The 14,567-nt window shown below is 40.7% G+C and overlaps 2 protein-coding genes across 2 annotated transcripts; both read left to right on the top strand.

Annotated features, from left to right (window-relative positions):
* The first annotated feature begins 155 nt into the window (after positions 1 to 155).
* On the top strand, positions 156 to 3,341 carry eapp (e2f-associated phosphoprotein). The gene is made up of 6 exons (XM_084144331.1): positions 156 to 337; positions 735 to 922; positions 1,308 to 1,418; positions 1,625 to 1,742; positions 2,528 to 2,653; positions 2,752 to 3,341. Exons 1-6 carry the CDS (start codon positions 267 to 269, stop codon positions 3,047 to 3,049), a joined length of 912 nt encoding a protein of 303 aa, XP_084000457.1. The 5' UTR covers positions 156 to 266; the 3' UTR covers positions 3,050 to 3,341.
* Positions 3,342 to 3,802: 461 nt separating this feature from the next.
* sptssa (serine palmitoyltransferase, small subunit A) lies at positions 3,803 to 13,645 on the top strand. The gene is made up of 2 exons (XM_084144333.1): positions 3,803 to 3,980; positions 11,695 to 13,645. Exons 1-2 carry the CDS (start codon positions 3,878 to 3,880, stop codon positions 11,796 to 11,798), a joined length of 207 nt encoding a protein of 68 aa, XP_084000459.1. The 5' UTR covers positions 3,803 to 3,877; the 3' UTR covers positions 11,799 to 13,645.
* Positions 13,646 to 14,567: the final 922 nt, after the last annotated feature.

The following is a 14,567-nucleotide window of genomic DNA, read 5'->3' as shown; positions in this document are numbered from 1 at the left end:
TATCACACACCTTATATCTGTCTACTGAATTCATACTGAACTGAAAACAGCACTTATTGTATGTATCTCACACTAAAATCTACAGTTGCCTACTAATTTTGAATACTGGAACTTTTACTTTGAAAAGCGCAAACCGGACGTAATATGACCTCATATCAGGAAGTAAGCTACAAAATCCTGGCGTGCATCTAAAAAAGTGTTCTCTGTTTACCTTTAGCTACCGCTTAACCGTTTTCGTAAGTTTGTTAGAATTCTCAAAAGACCAAATGAACAGACACGTAGAGGATGATTCATATGAGATAGAGGAGCCAAGTGATGAAGAAAGAGCTGAAGACAGGTAATTATGGGTGTATGGTTTGGCGTTAGCATTTGGATAGCTAGCTAGCAGACTTAGGTAAACTGGTCGTTCAATGCAAGCATGGCCGCTAGTGATGCTATCTAGCTAGTAGGCTAACGTGTCAATGTTAAATGTTTGGGTATTGTGTTAACATATTATGTACCTTGATTTGCTTGAAGGCCCATAACATTCAAGATTACTTGGACAAATCTGTGATGCAGGGTTGGGGTCAATTCCATTTCAAAAATTGACTGAATTGAAATAATCGACCCCAGTCCTGCTATCAATAAGTACTTTATTGTAGGGGCGCAAAAGTTGTGAGTGTTGTTCAAACAGGATCTGACCAATTAAAACTGTACATCATCAAGAACCTCCTATGTTGTTGCTGTATTTCCAGCTCTGAGGATGAGCTGGAAGTGCTCTTGAACGGGACCCCAGATCAGAAGAAGAAACTCATCCGAGAATACCTCACTGGGGAGAGTGAGTCCTCCAGTGGGGATGAGTTTGAGAAAGAGATGGAGGCAGAGCTCAGCACCACCATTAAAACTATGGAGTGCAAATGGGTGCCACCTACAGCATCAGCAGGTGGAATTTCCTTCTAGCATCATTGTGTGTCTTTTTTTGTGTGGGATACCTGTCCAATTAGTAGGCCTATGCACAGTGTTCTGTTATGAATAGGGATAACACTTCAGCTGCATTTACTGAATTTGTTGGCCATTTTACATTTACATTTTACATTTTAGTCATTTAGCAGACGCTCTTATCCAGAGCGACTTACAGGAGCAATTAGGGTTAAGTGCCTTGCTCAAGGGCACATTTACGTCATTTAGCAGACGCTCTTATCCAGAGCGACTCACCAATTGGTGCGTTCACCCTATAGCCAGTGGGATAACCACTTTACAATTTTATCTTAATTACCGCTGTACTCATATTATCACTGTACTCATAAGTGTCCATCTGTCCATCCCAGGGGAGACTTCAGGTACCAATGATAATGCTTCAACACCTGGGTTACCACAGCCAGAGCTTTATGACAACGTTTATTTTGACTCCGATTCAGACGAGGAGGAAACAGCTCCAAGTAAGTGTGTAGCTCGGATTCATTGGTAAACCAAACTCTGAGACACCGAGGGACGGTTTCCTGGACACAGATTAAGCCTAGCCCTGGACTAAAAAGCTATTTCAATGGAGATTCTCCATCGAGCATGTTTAAGTTCAGGACAGAGTCTTATTGTGTTGTACAGATGCTGCAAAAGAAAAACATAATCGTTTGATCCTCTTCTGCAGGTAGTTCGTCAGGTCAGAGACGCAGGAAACAGCGATCCATCCCCACCAATGATGAACTACTGTACGACCCTGATGAGGATGACCGGGATCAGGCATGGGTGGACGCCAAGAGGAAGAGGTAAGCAATGTATCCATAATACAAAATGTTCCAAAAGTGTTTTGGTGTGTAAGAGGTACCGGTATATCAAGTCTGACACCAACAGGCTCTTGAACAGCTTCTATCCCCAAGCAATACGACTGGTAAATAGCTAACAGAATAGCTACACAGACGGAGTTTACTTTGTATCTTTATTGACCTTTTATTTCAGTATTTGCACTGTCTCTATGCACACTCACAGGGCCATACACACTCACACACACTGTCACTCCAACACACGCACACGTGTCACTCCATCATTTGCTCACGCACACATAATATGCACATACATTTATACTGACTCTGCACACCCACTCACATGCAAGCTGCTGCTACTCTATATCTTATATCCTGTTGCCTAGTCACCTTACTCCTATACATATTTACCTCCATCACTCCAGTATCCCTGCACATGTATGATATTGGAACTGACTATTTATATTTCCTGTATATAGTATGCTTACTTACTTTATTGTGTATTTCTTGTTTAGTTTTTTCTAGTAATACATCTTTATTGATTATTGCATTGTTGGGCTTTGAGTTTGCAAGAAAGGTATTTCACTGTACTTGTGCATGTGACATTAAAACTTGGAGGGGAAGAAATTGCCAGGTGAAAGTTGAAAGAAAATCTAAATATTTAGGGTCGGTTTCCCGAACCCAGATTAGTAAAGCATGCTTGGTGGAGAATCTCATTTGAAAGTGCTTTTTAGTCAAGAGTAGGGTTGGTTTTGGTCACAGATGTCAATTATGTTCCCCTATTTGATCAGGTACAATGAAAAGAGAAGATTGCCATCATCACGGAACAGAAGAGGGCAGTCCCAGGGGCTTCCAAGCAGCGATGCTGTCCTTAACTGTCCAGCATGCATGATCACGCTGTGCCTCGACTGCCAAAGGTAGGAAATTAAGACTTGTAGATTAATTTGGCTGTGAATATTGTCTTTAAATGAAAAAAATTGAAGAAAACCAATTGTCTGAGTTTTTTTGTCCACAGGCATGACAAATACAGGACTCAATACAGAGCCATGTTTGTCATGAACTGCACCGTAAACAAAGAGGAGATTTTACGGTACAAAACGCTCAATGAGAAAAATCTGAGGAACAGAAAGAGGAGGAAAGGGTGTCAACCAGAGCCAACAACAGCAATGGAAGCCACAGATTCAGGAGCGGTGTTGGGGATGGGCGGAGAGATCTACCATCCTGTCCAGTGTACAGAGTGCTCCACTGAGGTGGCAGTGCTCGATAAGGACGAGGTCTACCACTTTTTTAACATCCTCGCCAGCCACTGCTAAAATTACACTGTTGCTGTGACCTTTGTGATATCTCTGATAAGACTTCTGTTGCCTGAATGCACATGCCAACATATTTTTGTGGTATAAGACAGGTGTGTATTATCATGTACAGTACCTGTACAGCCACTGTCCTCCAACATTATATTAAGTTTACCCCTATGGTATTTGTATTTTTCTTGGTATTTATATATTTTTTGTGTGCAACAAATCTACTTATTTTGTTTTTCTGAAGTTGGACCTGGCTACCACAGATATTTAGTCATTAGTACATATTAAAAACATTAACATTTTATTTTGATGTTATTATTTGTATGATTGTTGGGTGTCATTCCAAAATCAGCATTAATCAGGTAGCTGAACTCTCTTACAGAACTTTCCTCTGATTTTATTACTAGAAGAAGAAAAACATGAGTTTATTGCAATGAGAAAAAAATGTAAAGGGAATATTTAAACCCAATGTCATTGAATCATGTAAACTAGATGTTAGTTGTATCATATGATTTGGTATAAAGAGATTTGGTTAAGATTTATCTTAAGTTTTATCCCGAAAGCAAGGAGGGACCAATTAGGAAGGGGCCACCGCATGGTGACATTACTGCCCCTCAGTGGGCTTAAAGTAGCACCGAAGATTGTACTTTCCATCTCCCTGTCTTTGGTAGCAGTGTATTTTGTAGAATAGGCTTTTAAGGAGACAGGAAGTGGGAACTCCCCTTTGCGCGTCGTTTTTCATGGGATTCGTGATTGGTTGACAAAGACAACCGTGTGATTAAACGTCATTACAAGGAAATAATCGGAGATCACAAAGAAGAGAGAATACAACGTAAAGTTATGACGTTTGAAGATGTCTGGAAGAAAATCTCATGGTTGTATTACCAGTATATTCTCGTCACAGCTTTATACATGTTGGAACCTTGGGAGAGAGCAATCTTCAGTATCCTTTTTGGGTCGAGAATGGTTCGAAAATAACTAGGCTACTTGGGTAGCTTAGCCGGATAGGTAACTACAACACCTTGCCTAACTTAGTCGACTAAACTCAACGTTTTACGATGTAGTTGGGCAGCGACTAGTATGGTAAATCGTTGAATTTAGTCGGCTCCACCTTGCCCTATAATTTCGAGTCGTTACCAAGTAATGAACAATTACTGCAGATGGACAACCGTAATAGTCCGCCATAGGACACAGTGTAGTGAAATGTCAAATTTTTACAGCCAGGTAGGGCCTTGTCTCACCTGTAAAAATGGGTATTTGCGCAACTCTCGTGTAAATGTAGAACTCTGGTCGCCATCTGTATTTCAAAGATTCATTCCATTAGCTTTATCTGGCATAAGAAGTGTGTGCAGACCAAAGATTCTTTATAACTAACCCAAGATAGACCGCAGCTTGTCGTTTCGGGAACAAATGAATCATAGTGGGCAGAGCTAAGCACGAGCTAGCGAAAGCTTATTGGCGCGTTCTAGCATGTATTTGCATATTTTTGTTAGGGAACGCCTACTCTGAAGTGCGCGTGTGCAATAACTCAATTCGCCCTTGCACTTCTAAACAACGCAATTTTTTAGGAACTTTGGCAAAGGGTAAAGTCTACAAAACGTAGTCCACAATGTTCGTAACAGATTGTAGTTTTGGAAACAGAAAACTATTGAGATCAAATGTTTCATCGAGGAGAAAATGTGCAGAAAGTCGGCCAAAATCCATCTCGCTCCATCTTCTCCAACTGCCGGCCATTGGGCTTCCTCTCATCACCATATTTGGTTGTGAGTGGAAACGCCAACCGGATGCTTCACATTTATACATCCCGTGAAATATCTATCTCATTGTTCTATCTGTGTGTAGACTGATAGTTAGATAAAGTAAGTTTAGAAACTGGTTAAAAAAATAAAAAAATAAATAAAGGCAAGATAGGCCTATCCAAAAATGTGTCATCACACTAGTAAATGATCACAAGACTGAAGAATTATACAGTAGCCTGCCAGTCACAAAAGGGGCGCCTCCTTGTAATGCGCTGACATTTGAGTACTCCCGTGCCACATGAAAATTGGAACGAGCTGTAGCCGTGGGGGCAGTGTTATGTAGGCAATGAAGCTTGCTTGGTTCCTTGATCAGATCTATAGGACATGCATCAAAGTACCCTATTTTGCATCGACAAGCAAATATAATCTAAGCGACGGTTCAAACAATAAACCAAACAACATTGGAGCCTTATTAGAATCCCCCCAAAATGTTTTGGGTTTAAAAGTAATAAATAGTGATTACAGGCGATTGTGAAATGGTAGAACCTAATTAGCTAGCCATGTGCTTTTTTTCTCCATGACCAAAACATGACTTTCTATTTTTAGCTGATATAGTATAGGAATGAATACACACGCAGCATATCAAACTGAGATAATGTTTTAGGTTACACTGGCAAGTATAAGAATATTTGCCAGGCGTATTTTGAAAATTATACAGTGCCCTGCAAAAGTAGTCATCCCCCTGGCGTTTTTCCTATTTTGTTGCATTCAAACCTGTAATTTAAATGGATTTTTATTTGGATTTCATGTAATGGACATACACAAAATAGTCCAAATTGATGAAGTGAAATTAAAGAAATAACTTGTTAAAAAATAAATAACGGAAAAGTGGTGCGTGCATATGTATTCACCCCCTTTGCGATGAAGCCCCTAAATAAGATCTGGTGCAACCAATTACCTTCAGAAGTCACATAATTAGTTTTTAAAAAGTCCACCTGTGTGCAATCTAAGTGTCACATGATCTGTCACATGATCTCAGTATATATACACCTGTTCTGAAAGGCCCCAGAGTCTGCAACACCACTAAGCAAGGGGCACCACCAAGCAAGCGGCACCATGAAGACCAAGGAGCTCTCCGAACAGGTCAGGGACAAAGTTGTGGAGAATACAGATCAGGGTTGGGTTATAAAAAAATATCCGAAACTTTGAACATCCCACAGAGCACCATTAAATCCATAATTAAAAATGGAAAGAATATGGCACCACAACAAACCTGCCAAGAGAGGGCCGCCCACCAAAACTCAAGGACCAGGCAAGGAGGGCATTAATCAGAGAGGCAACAAAGAGACCAAAGATAACCCTGAAGGAGCTGCAAAGCTCCAGAGCGGAGATTGGAGTATCTGTCCATAGGACCACTTTAAGCCGTACACTCCACAGAGCTGGTCTTTACGGAATAGTGGCCAGAAAAAAAAACAATTTCTTAAAGAAAAAAATAAGCAAACACGTTTGGTGCGCGCCAAAAGGCATGTGGGAGACTCCCCAAACATATGGAAGAAGGTACTCTGGTCAGATGAGACTAAAATTGAGCTTTTTGGCTTCAAGGAAAACGCTATGTCTGGCACAAACCCAACACCTCTCATCACCCCAAGAACACCATCCCCACAGTGAAGCATGGTGATGGCAGCATCATGCTGTGGGGATGTTTTTCATCGGCAGGGACTGGGAAACTGGTCAGAATTGAAGGAATGATGGATGGCGCTAAATACAGGGAAATTCTTGAGGGAAACCTGTTTCAGTCTTCCAGAGACTTGAGACAGGGACGGAGGTTCACCTTCCAGCAGGACAAGGACCCTAAGCATACTGCTAAAGCAACATTCACGTGGTTTATGGGAAAACATTTAAATGTATTGGAATGGCCTAGTCAAAGACCAGACCTCAATCCAATTGAGAATCTGTGGTATGACTTAAAGATTGCTGTACACCAGCGGAACCCATCCAACTTGAAGGAGCTGGAGCAGTTTTGCCTTGAAGAATGGGCAAAAATCCCAGTGGCTAGATGTGCCAAGCTTATAGAGACATACCCCAAGAGACTTGCAGCTGTAATTTCTGCAAAAGGTGCCTCTACAAAGTATTGACTTTGGGGGGGTGAATAGTAATGCACGCTCAAGTTATCTGTTTTTTTGTCTTATTTCTTGTTTGTTTCACAAGAAAAAAATATTTAGCATCTTCAAAGTGGTAGTCATGTTGTGTAAATCAAATGATACAAACCCCCAAAAAATCAATTTTATGTCCAGGTTGTAAGGCAACAAAATAGGAAAAATGCCAAGGGGGGGTGAATACTTTCGCAAGCCACTGTAAATCTGATAATTTCACATGGAGATGTGGGAAGCTAAAAAGGATAGCTAGCTTGCTAGCTATGTTTTTAGCCAGGCTGCCAGCTAGCTACTACTTGCAAGGGAAGGATACTCTTCCTTGTTTTCACAAAATGAAAAGACAAAAATGAAATACTTTGCTATCGCCCCCTTGGGAGTGGGACCGGCGAGGATATCATGTTACCAAAAGGTGTCCACTACTCCAAAAATCCAACTCCACCCATTTGCATGCACACACATAGATCAAAGGAGGGGAGCTTGTAGTAACCTTATGTCGGCCTTCCTCATCTGCAGTGGAAGGTGACCGAGCTACATCAGTGTTTGACAGACCATGAGACATCCCAAAAATCGGTCTTCTCATGAAAATGTTGGTTTGGCCTACAAACTATTATGACCACTCTATAGAAAGGGGAGACTCTCCATTTTGCTCTACGACCCGTCTGAAGGTAACCCATACAAACAAATGGAGGTAGTTTTATTTCAACAAAAATAAGGGTAAATGTGTCCTACATTTTTATATATATATATATATATATATATATATATATATATATACACACACACACACACACAGTTGAAGTCGGAAGTTTACATACACCTTAGCCAAATACATTTAAACTCAGTTTTTCACAATTCCTGACATTTAATCCAAGTAAAAATTCCCTGTTTTAGGTCAGTTAGGATCACCACTTTATTTTAAGAATGTGAAATGTCCGAATAATAGTAGAGAGAATGATTTCTTTCAGCTTTAATTTCTTTCATCACATTCCCAGTGGGTCAGAAGTTTACATAGACTCAATTAGTATTTGGTAGCATTGCCTTTAAATTGTTTAACTTGGGTCAAACGTTTCGGGTAGCCTTCCACAAGCTTCCCACAATAAATTGGGTGAATTTTGGCCCATTCCTCCTGACAGAGCTGGTGTGACTGAGTAAGGTTTGTAGGTCTACTTGTTCGCACACGCCTTTTCCGTTCTGCCCACACATTTTCTATAGGATTGAGGTCAGGGCTTTGTGATGGCCACTCCAATACCTTGACTTTGTTGTCCTTAAGCCATTTTGCCAACTTTGGAAGTATGCTTGGGGTCATTGTCCTTTTGGAAGACCCATTTTCGACCAAGCTTTAACTTCCTGACTGATGTCTTGAGATGTTGCTTCAATATATCCACATAATTTTCCTTCCTCATGATGCCATCTATTTTGTGAAGTGCACCAGTCCCTCCTGCAGCAAAGCACCCCCACAGCATGATGCTGCCACCCCCGTGCTTCATGGTTGGGATGGTGTTCTTCGGCTTGCAAGCATTCCCATTTTTCCTCCAAACATAACGATGGTCATTATGGCCAAACAGTTCTATTTTTGTTTCATCAGACCAGAGGAAATTTCTCCAAAAAGTACGATCTTTGTCCCCATGTGCAGTTGCAAACCGTAGTCTGGCTTTTTTATGGCGGTTTTGGAGCAGTGGCTTCTTCCTTTCTGAGCGGCTTTTCAGGTTATGTCGATATAGGACTCGTTTTACTGTGGATATAGATACTTTTGTACCTGTTTCCTCCAGCATCTTCACAAGGTCCTTTGCTGTTGTTCTGGGATTGATTTGCACATTTCGCACCAAAGTACATTCATCTCTAGGAGACAGAATGCGTCTCCTTCCTGAGCAGTATGACAGCTGCGTGGTTCCATGGTGTTTATACTTGCGTACTATTGTTTGTACAGATGAACGTGGTACCGTCAGGCGTTTGGAAATTGCTCCGAAGGATGAACCAGACTTGTGGAGGTCTACAATTCTTTTTCTGAGGTCTTGGCTGATTTCTTTTGATTTTTCCAAGATGTCAAGCAAAGAGGCACTGAGTTTGAAGGTAGGCCTTGAAATACATCCACAGGTTCATCTCCAATGATGTCAATTAGCCTATCAGAAGCTTCTAAAGCCATGACATCATTTTCTGTAATTTTCCAAGCTGTTTAAAGGCACAGTCAACTTAGTGTATGTAAACTTCTGACCCACTGGAATTGTGATACAGTGAATTAAAAGTGAAATAATCTGTCTGTAAACAATTGTTGGAAAAATTACTTGTGTCATGCACAAAGTAGATGTCCTAACCGACTTGCCAAAACTATAGTTTGTTAAGAAGAAATGTGTGGAGTGGTTGAAAAACTGAGCAAGAGTACAGATACATTTAGAGTGTCTAGTTTGAGAAACAGACGCCTCAGGTCCTCAACTGGCAGCTTCATGAAATAGTACCCGCAAAACACCAGTCTCAACGTCAACAGTGAAGAGGCGACTCCGGGATGCTGACCTTCTAGGCAGTGTTGCAAAGAAAAAGCCATATCTGGCCAATAAAAAGAAAAGATTAAGATGGGCAGTCTGAGATATGGCTTTTTCTTTGCAACTCTGCCTAGAAGGTCAGCATCCTGGAGTCGCCTCTTCACTGTTGATGTTGAGACTGGTGTTTTGCGGGTACTATTTAATGAAGCTGCCAGTTGAGGACCTGTGAGGCGCCTGTTTCTCAAACTAGACACTAATGTATTTGTCCTCTTGCTCAGTTGTGCACCGGGGCCTCCCACTCCTCTTTCTATTCTGGTTAGAGCCAGTTTGCGCTGTTCTGTGAAGGGAGTAGTACACAGTGTTGTACGAGATCTTCAGTTTATTGGCAATTTCTCGCATGGAATAGCCTTCATTTCTCAGAACAAGAATAGACTGACAAGTTTCAGAAGAAAGTTATTTGTTTCTGGCCATTTTGAGCCTGTAATCGAACCCACAATTGCTGATGCTCCAGATACTCAACTAGTCTCAAGAAGGCCAGTTATATTGCTTCTTTAATCAGCACAACAGTTTTCAGTGGTGCTAACATAATTGCAAAAGGGTTTTCTAATGATCAATTAGCCTTTTAAAATGATAAACTTGGATTAGCAAACACAACGTGCCATTGGAACACAGGACTGATGGTTGCTGATAATGGGCCTCTGTACGCCTATGTAGATATTCCATTAAAATCATCAGTTTCCAGCTACAATAGCCATTTACAACATTAACAATGTCTACACTGTATTTCTGATCAATTTGATGTTATTTTAATGGACAAAAAATGTGTATATATATACACTACCGTTCAAAAGTTTGGGGTCACTTAGAAATGAGTGTGCAAAGCTGTCATCAAGGCAAAGGGTGGCTATTTAAAGAATCTCAAATATAAAATATATTTTGATTTGTTTAACACTTTTTTTGGTTACTACATGATTCCATATGTGTTATTTCATAGTTTTGATGTCTTCACTATTATTCTACAATGTAGAAAATAGTGAAAATAAAGTAAAACCCTTGAATGAGTAGGTGTGTCCAAACTTTTGACTGGTAGTGTGTGTGTGTGTATATATATATATTATTTAAAGGGGTCCTAAAATTCAAAATCAAATAGCTAAATGATCCATGGTATAACCATCTTAAAACAATTTTGTATGTTAGCTTAGTACTTTTAGAGGTTAAATCCACTTAAATCAGTGTAGATGAAGGGGTGGAGACGGGTTAAAGAAGGATTTTTAAGCCTTGAGACATGGATTGTGTATGTGTACCATTCAGAGGGTGAATGGGCAGGACAAAAGTGCCTTTGAACGGGGTATGGTACACCAGTTTGAGTGCATCAACAACTGCAACGCTGCTGGGTTCACTCTCAACAGTTTCCTGTGTGTATCAAGAGTAGTCCACCACCCAAAGGACATCCAGCCCACTTGACACAACTGTAGGACTGATTGGAGTCAACATTGACCAGCATCCCTGTGGAACGCTTTCGACACCTTGTAGAGTCCATGCCCCAACGAATTGAGGCTGTTCTGAGGGCAGAAGGGGATGCAACTCAATATTAGGAAGGTGTACCGTATTTAGCTTGCTGTGTTTTACTGTAGGCCTAGGTTGCGTTTCAAACACATAGAAGACACACCCTCCTCCACTTACCCTCGCCTTATGCCCTTGGGGGAATCCCCGCGGCAGTCTTTGTCGTCAGTCCGAATGATTAGCCAAGCAAGGGAAGTTGGCAACGTAAGCCCAAGTCAACATACAAGTGTAAGTAAAAACGAATGTAAATAAGTTAGAAATGGTGCTACTAATGCACATGACGGCTCAAACACATATGATAAAAGTAATGATTTTTTTGTTTGGTTAGCTTTTGGAAACGTTAGCTTGCACATACAACTTTCCCTGACATTGCTAACATTCGATATCTGCGAATGTGTTGTCTTCTAGCCAAGATATGAAATGCAATCATAATTGACTGTAGTGCGCATAATGCACACAACAGCTACCGGTGGTTCCATGATGACTGAAAACACAACCGTGGGACAAACGAGTGACACATTTCCGGGCAAGGGTGGTCCATTTAAAATGTATTCATTCTTCCCTTGCCCTGCAAGTGTCTACTCGTCAGACGTCATGATACGTCATCAGAAGGTCCACTTAATTTGAGGGCTGAGGGGAGAGGGTGTATCTTTTAAGTGTTTGGAATGCAGCCCTAGTCAATAATAGTTATAAGTATTGGTACATTTCCTTAACCTCTCTCTCAGACTCCATCCTGGTATCTGTAGCAGGGATGGCTGTGTACACTGGCTACGTGTTCATGCCTCAGCACATCATGGCCATACTACACTACTTTGAGATGGTTCAGTGACACAAATTTACCCACGCCTGGATGTGCCTGTGACTGCTGTCACCATGGAATTAGAATGAATTCTCATTTTAATTTTATGGCTGTCACCTGGACCTAGAGGACAGACGGGGGGAGAGAGAGAGAAAGAGGATCTCATTCCATTCCCTGGAACTATTTTTTATCTGTGCTCATCATCATGGAAACATCAACAGTGTTGTTGGACAAGGTGGGGGGTGGAGGAGTACAGAGAGGAGTGCAGCGGCACGTCTGATGTTCTAGGACATTAAACCATTGTTGCCTTACTGAGTTGCTTTGCAGTTTGCACAGATATCCTTGTTATTATTCACTGTACCTTTTTATAAATCGCCTTTTATTACATTCTAAATCCCTCCTGCAATTGTGATTATTATTTTTATTTTTTTTCTCTCCCCCGTATGGCATATTTTCTCTCTTATGCGTATATACGATTTTATGAGATTTATATACATATCTGTAACATTTTCTATTTCAAATGTTGGTTAGCAAAAATGTTATATTTGTTATGAAACTAACTGAGCAGTCTCAGGCTGGAAAGCCATGTTTTGGGGGCATTGCGGAAGCTAACTGTGATATCTTTCCTTTAATATATGTAAGAAAAATTAACAAATGTCTGTATTCTGAGTCCTGAATCCAAAATAACACAACAACAGCTCCCCCCCCCCCCCCCCCCCCCTCACCTCTCCAAAACGTGTGTGTGTCTTTTGGAGGGGATGGGATAAAAGCAGAAGTCCCATTTCAGTTGGTCCATGTGTGCAATTGACCAATAAACTGATCTTAATCTTAAATTGACATAGTGTAAGTCAATATATTATTAAAATAAAGATTTAGCGTTGTCACAAATGTCTTAGCTGGTTTGTGCGAAATATAATTTATAATGAATGATGTGAAGGCAATGACATAACTGTATTTAGATTATTTCCTCATATGCCTAGTTTGCCACTCAGTCGTCAATCAAGAGGTCAGTGGGAGTGGCTATAATAAGGAATAACCAATGGCCAAATTCAACACACTGGCACCGGCTCGAAATGAAAATAGCAGCTGGTTACTTTTTAAGCTTGGGGGTGATGATGTTCTCACGTACACACTCTGCACGTTGCCTGGAGTTTGTACTGCTCCTCTCAGGTCTAGTGTAAATAAAGTGCTCAGCCCGCCAGCGTTGCAATTAGAACTAAGCTCCCTGTGACCTGAAGCAGCAGTTCAGCTGTTGGTGAGGGAGGGAGGCTGGTGGAAAACAAAACCTGTTCACCCTTCACATCACTCTCTTGGGTCGTGTTAGGTCGTGTTCTGTATAGGGAGAAAAGCATTTAGAAACCGAGGCACTGCCTGAATTTGTACAATAAGAACACAGCTTTCTGTGTTCTGTTGCAAAACGTTTTGCTACGGTGTGCCCTACTGAGCACGACCCTGTTCAGTTCCCTCTCAGCAGAATCCATCCTGACTTGCTTTCAACTTTCAATTCCTGGCCAGAGCCTTCAAGTGTGAATGTATCCTTTAAGGTTATGCTCAGACTTTCTTAGACATGTAGGCTACAGTAGGCTTACCAAGCCATGCATGGATATGTACACAATATTATTATAAGTGCCCAAATGTCCTATGCTCCATTCATTCTGTTATCAATTATCTGTTGAATGTTTCCTCCACTTTTTTATGCTTTTTTATGACTGTTTATCATATGAAACCTGAGAGACAAACTAAGACCTAAATCTATATTCCTTGCAGAGGCCTACAATGGAGACAACTAAAGTTAATATATCTTTAGAAAATATTTCACTGCTTTCTACTCTGTGACACCTTCCCTGATTTCCTGTGTGTAAATATGTGCATAAACCAAACATAGTTATTGTTATTACTCCAGTAGGAGTGCAATCTCCCAGAGCCAAGAGGAAGTGGGCAAACAAGCACCCCATGGCATGTTATCAGGTGAACAAAAGCCAACACCCAGCAAGAAGTACCAGCTTGCCAAATCAAGTTTATAAAGCAGGACTCCTGTTACTCTCTGCAGCGGGTAGAGTCTCATGTAGGCTATGCATGCATTTCTCAGAAATCAAATACAGTATTCTTTCTGTCTGCACAGAAAAATAGAGGGGATCTGTTGGCCTGTCTGTCAATCCTATATGGGTTCATTATCTGAATCAGGTTTCAGATGGTTGTACATTTTGATTTATATAGTGATTTTTCTAAAAGTTTAAATGCAAAACTTAAGAAACACAGATTTATTCCATAGCACTGCAGTTTAAAACAGCTTTTCAGGAATGAAAATATGTTATGAGAATTTGTCAAATCATCCTCAGTTGTCTTATTTAAGTATCTAATTAGTTGTTTTATTGTATAAATAGCCTCCAAATATAATATTGCATTTATAAGGCCTCTTACAAGTTATGCATAATTATATATTGTGAGCTTTAATGAGGAATACATTTATCACACCTGAATATAAGAAATTAAACACATTTATATAACCAAGGCAGTTCAGGGCCAAAATCATGTCACTTCTGATAAAAGTTATGTTATTAATCCATGATCATGTGCGTTGTTCTTTAAATGGCCCTTATGATTGGGGAGGCGAAATTAAATCTGCTTTACATTGAAGATGATAAAATCAAAGTTCACATTGGCTATTGTTTCTCTCTCCCTGCGCATCTTTGGCATTCTTAGTGCGCGCGGACAAAACTGGGAAACATGGCGCTGTTGCACGAAGCGCATGCAAAACACTGGGCACGTTTGAGCGGATAACTTTTGTCAAGTCGTGAC

The sequence above is a fragment of the Coregonus lavaretus genome (genome assembly GCF_964263955.1).
Source record: "Coregonus lavaretus genome assembly, chromosome: 27".
NCBI lineage: Eukaryota > Metazoa > Chordata > Actinopteri > Salmoniformes > Salmonidae > Coregonus > Coregonus lavaretus.
The sequence above is the reverse complement of the archived record's forward strand: the minus strand, read 5'-3'. Positions and strand labels throughout refer to the sequence as shown.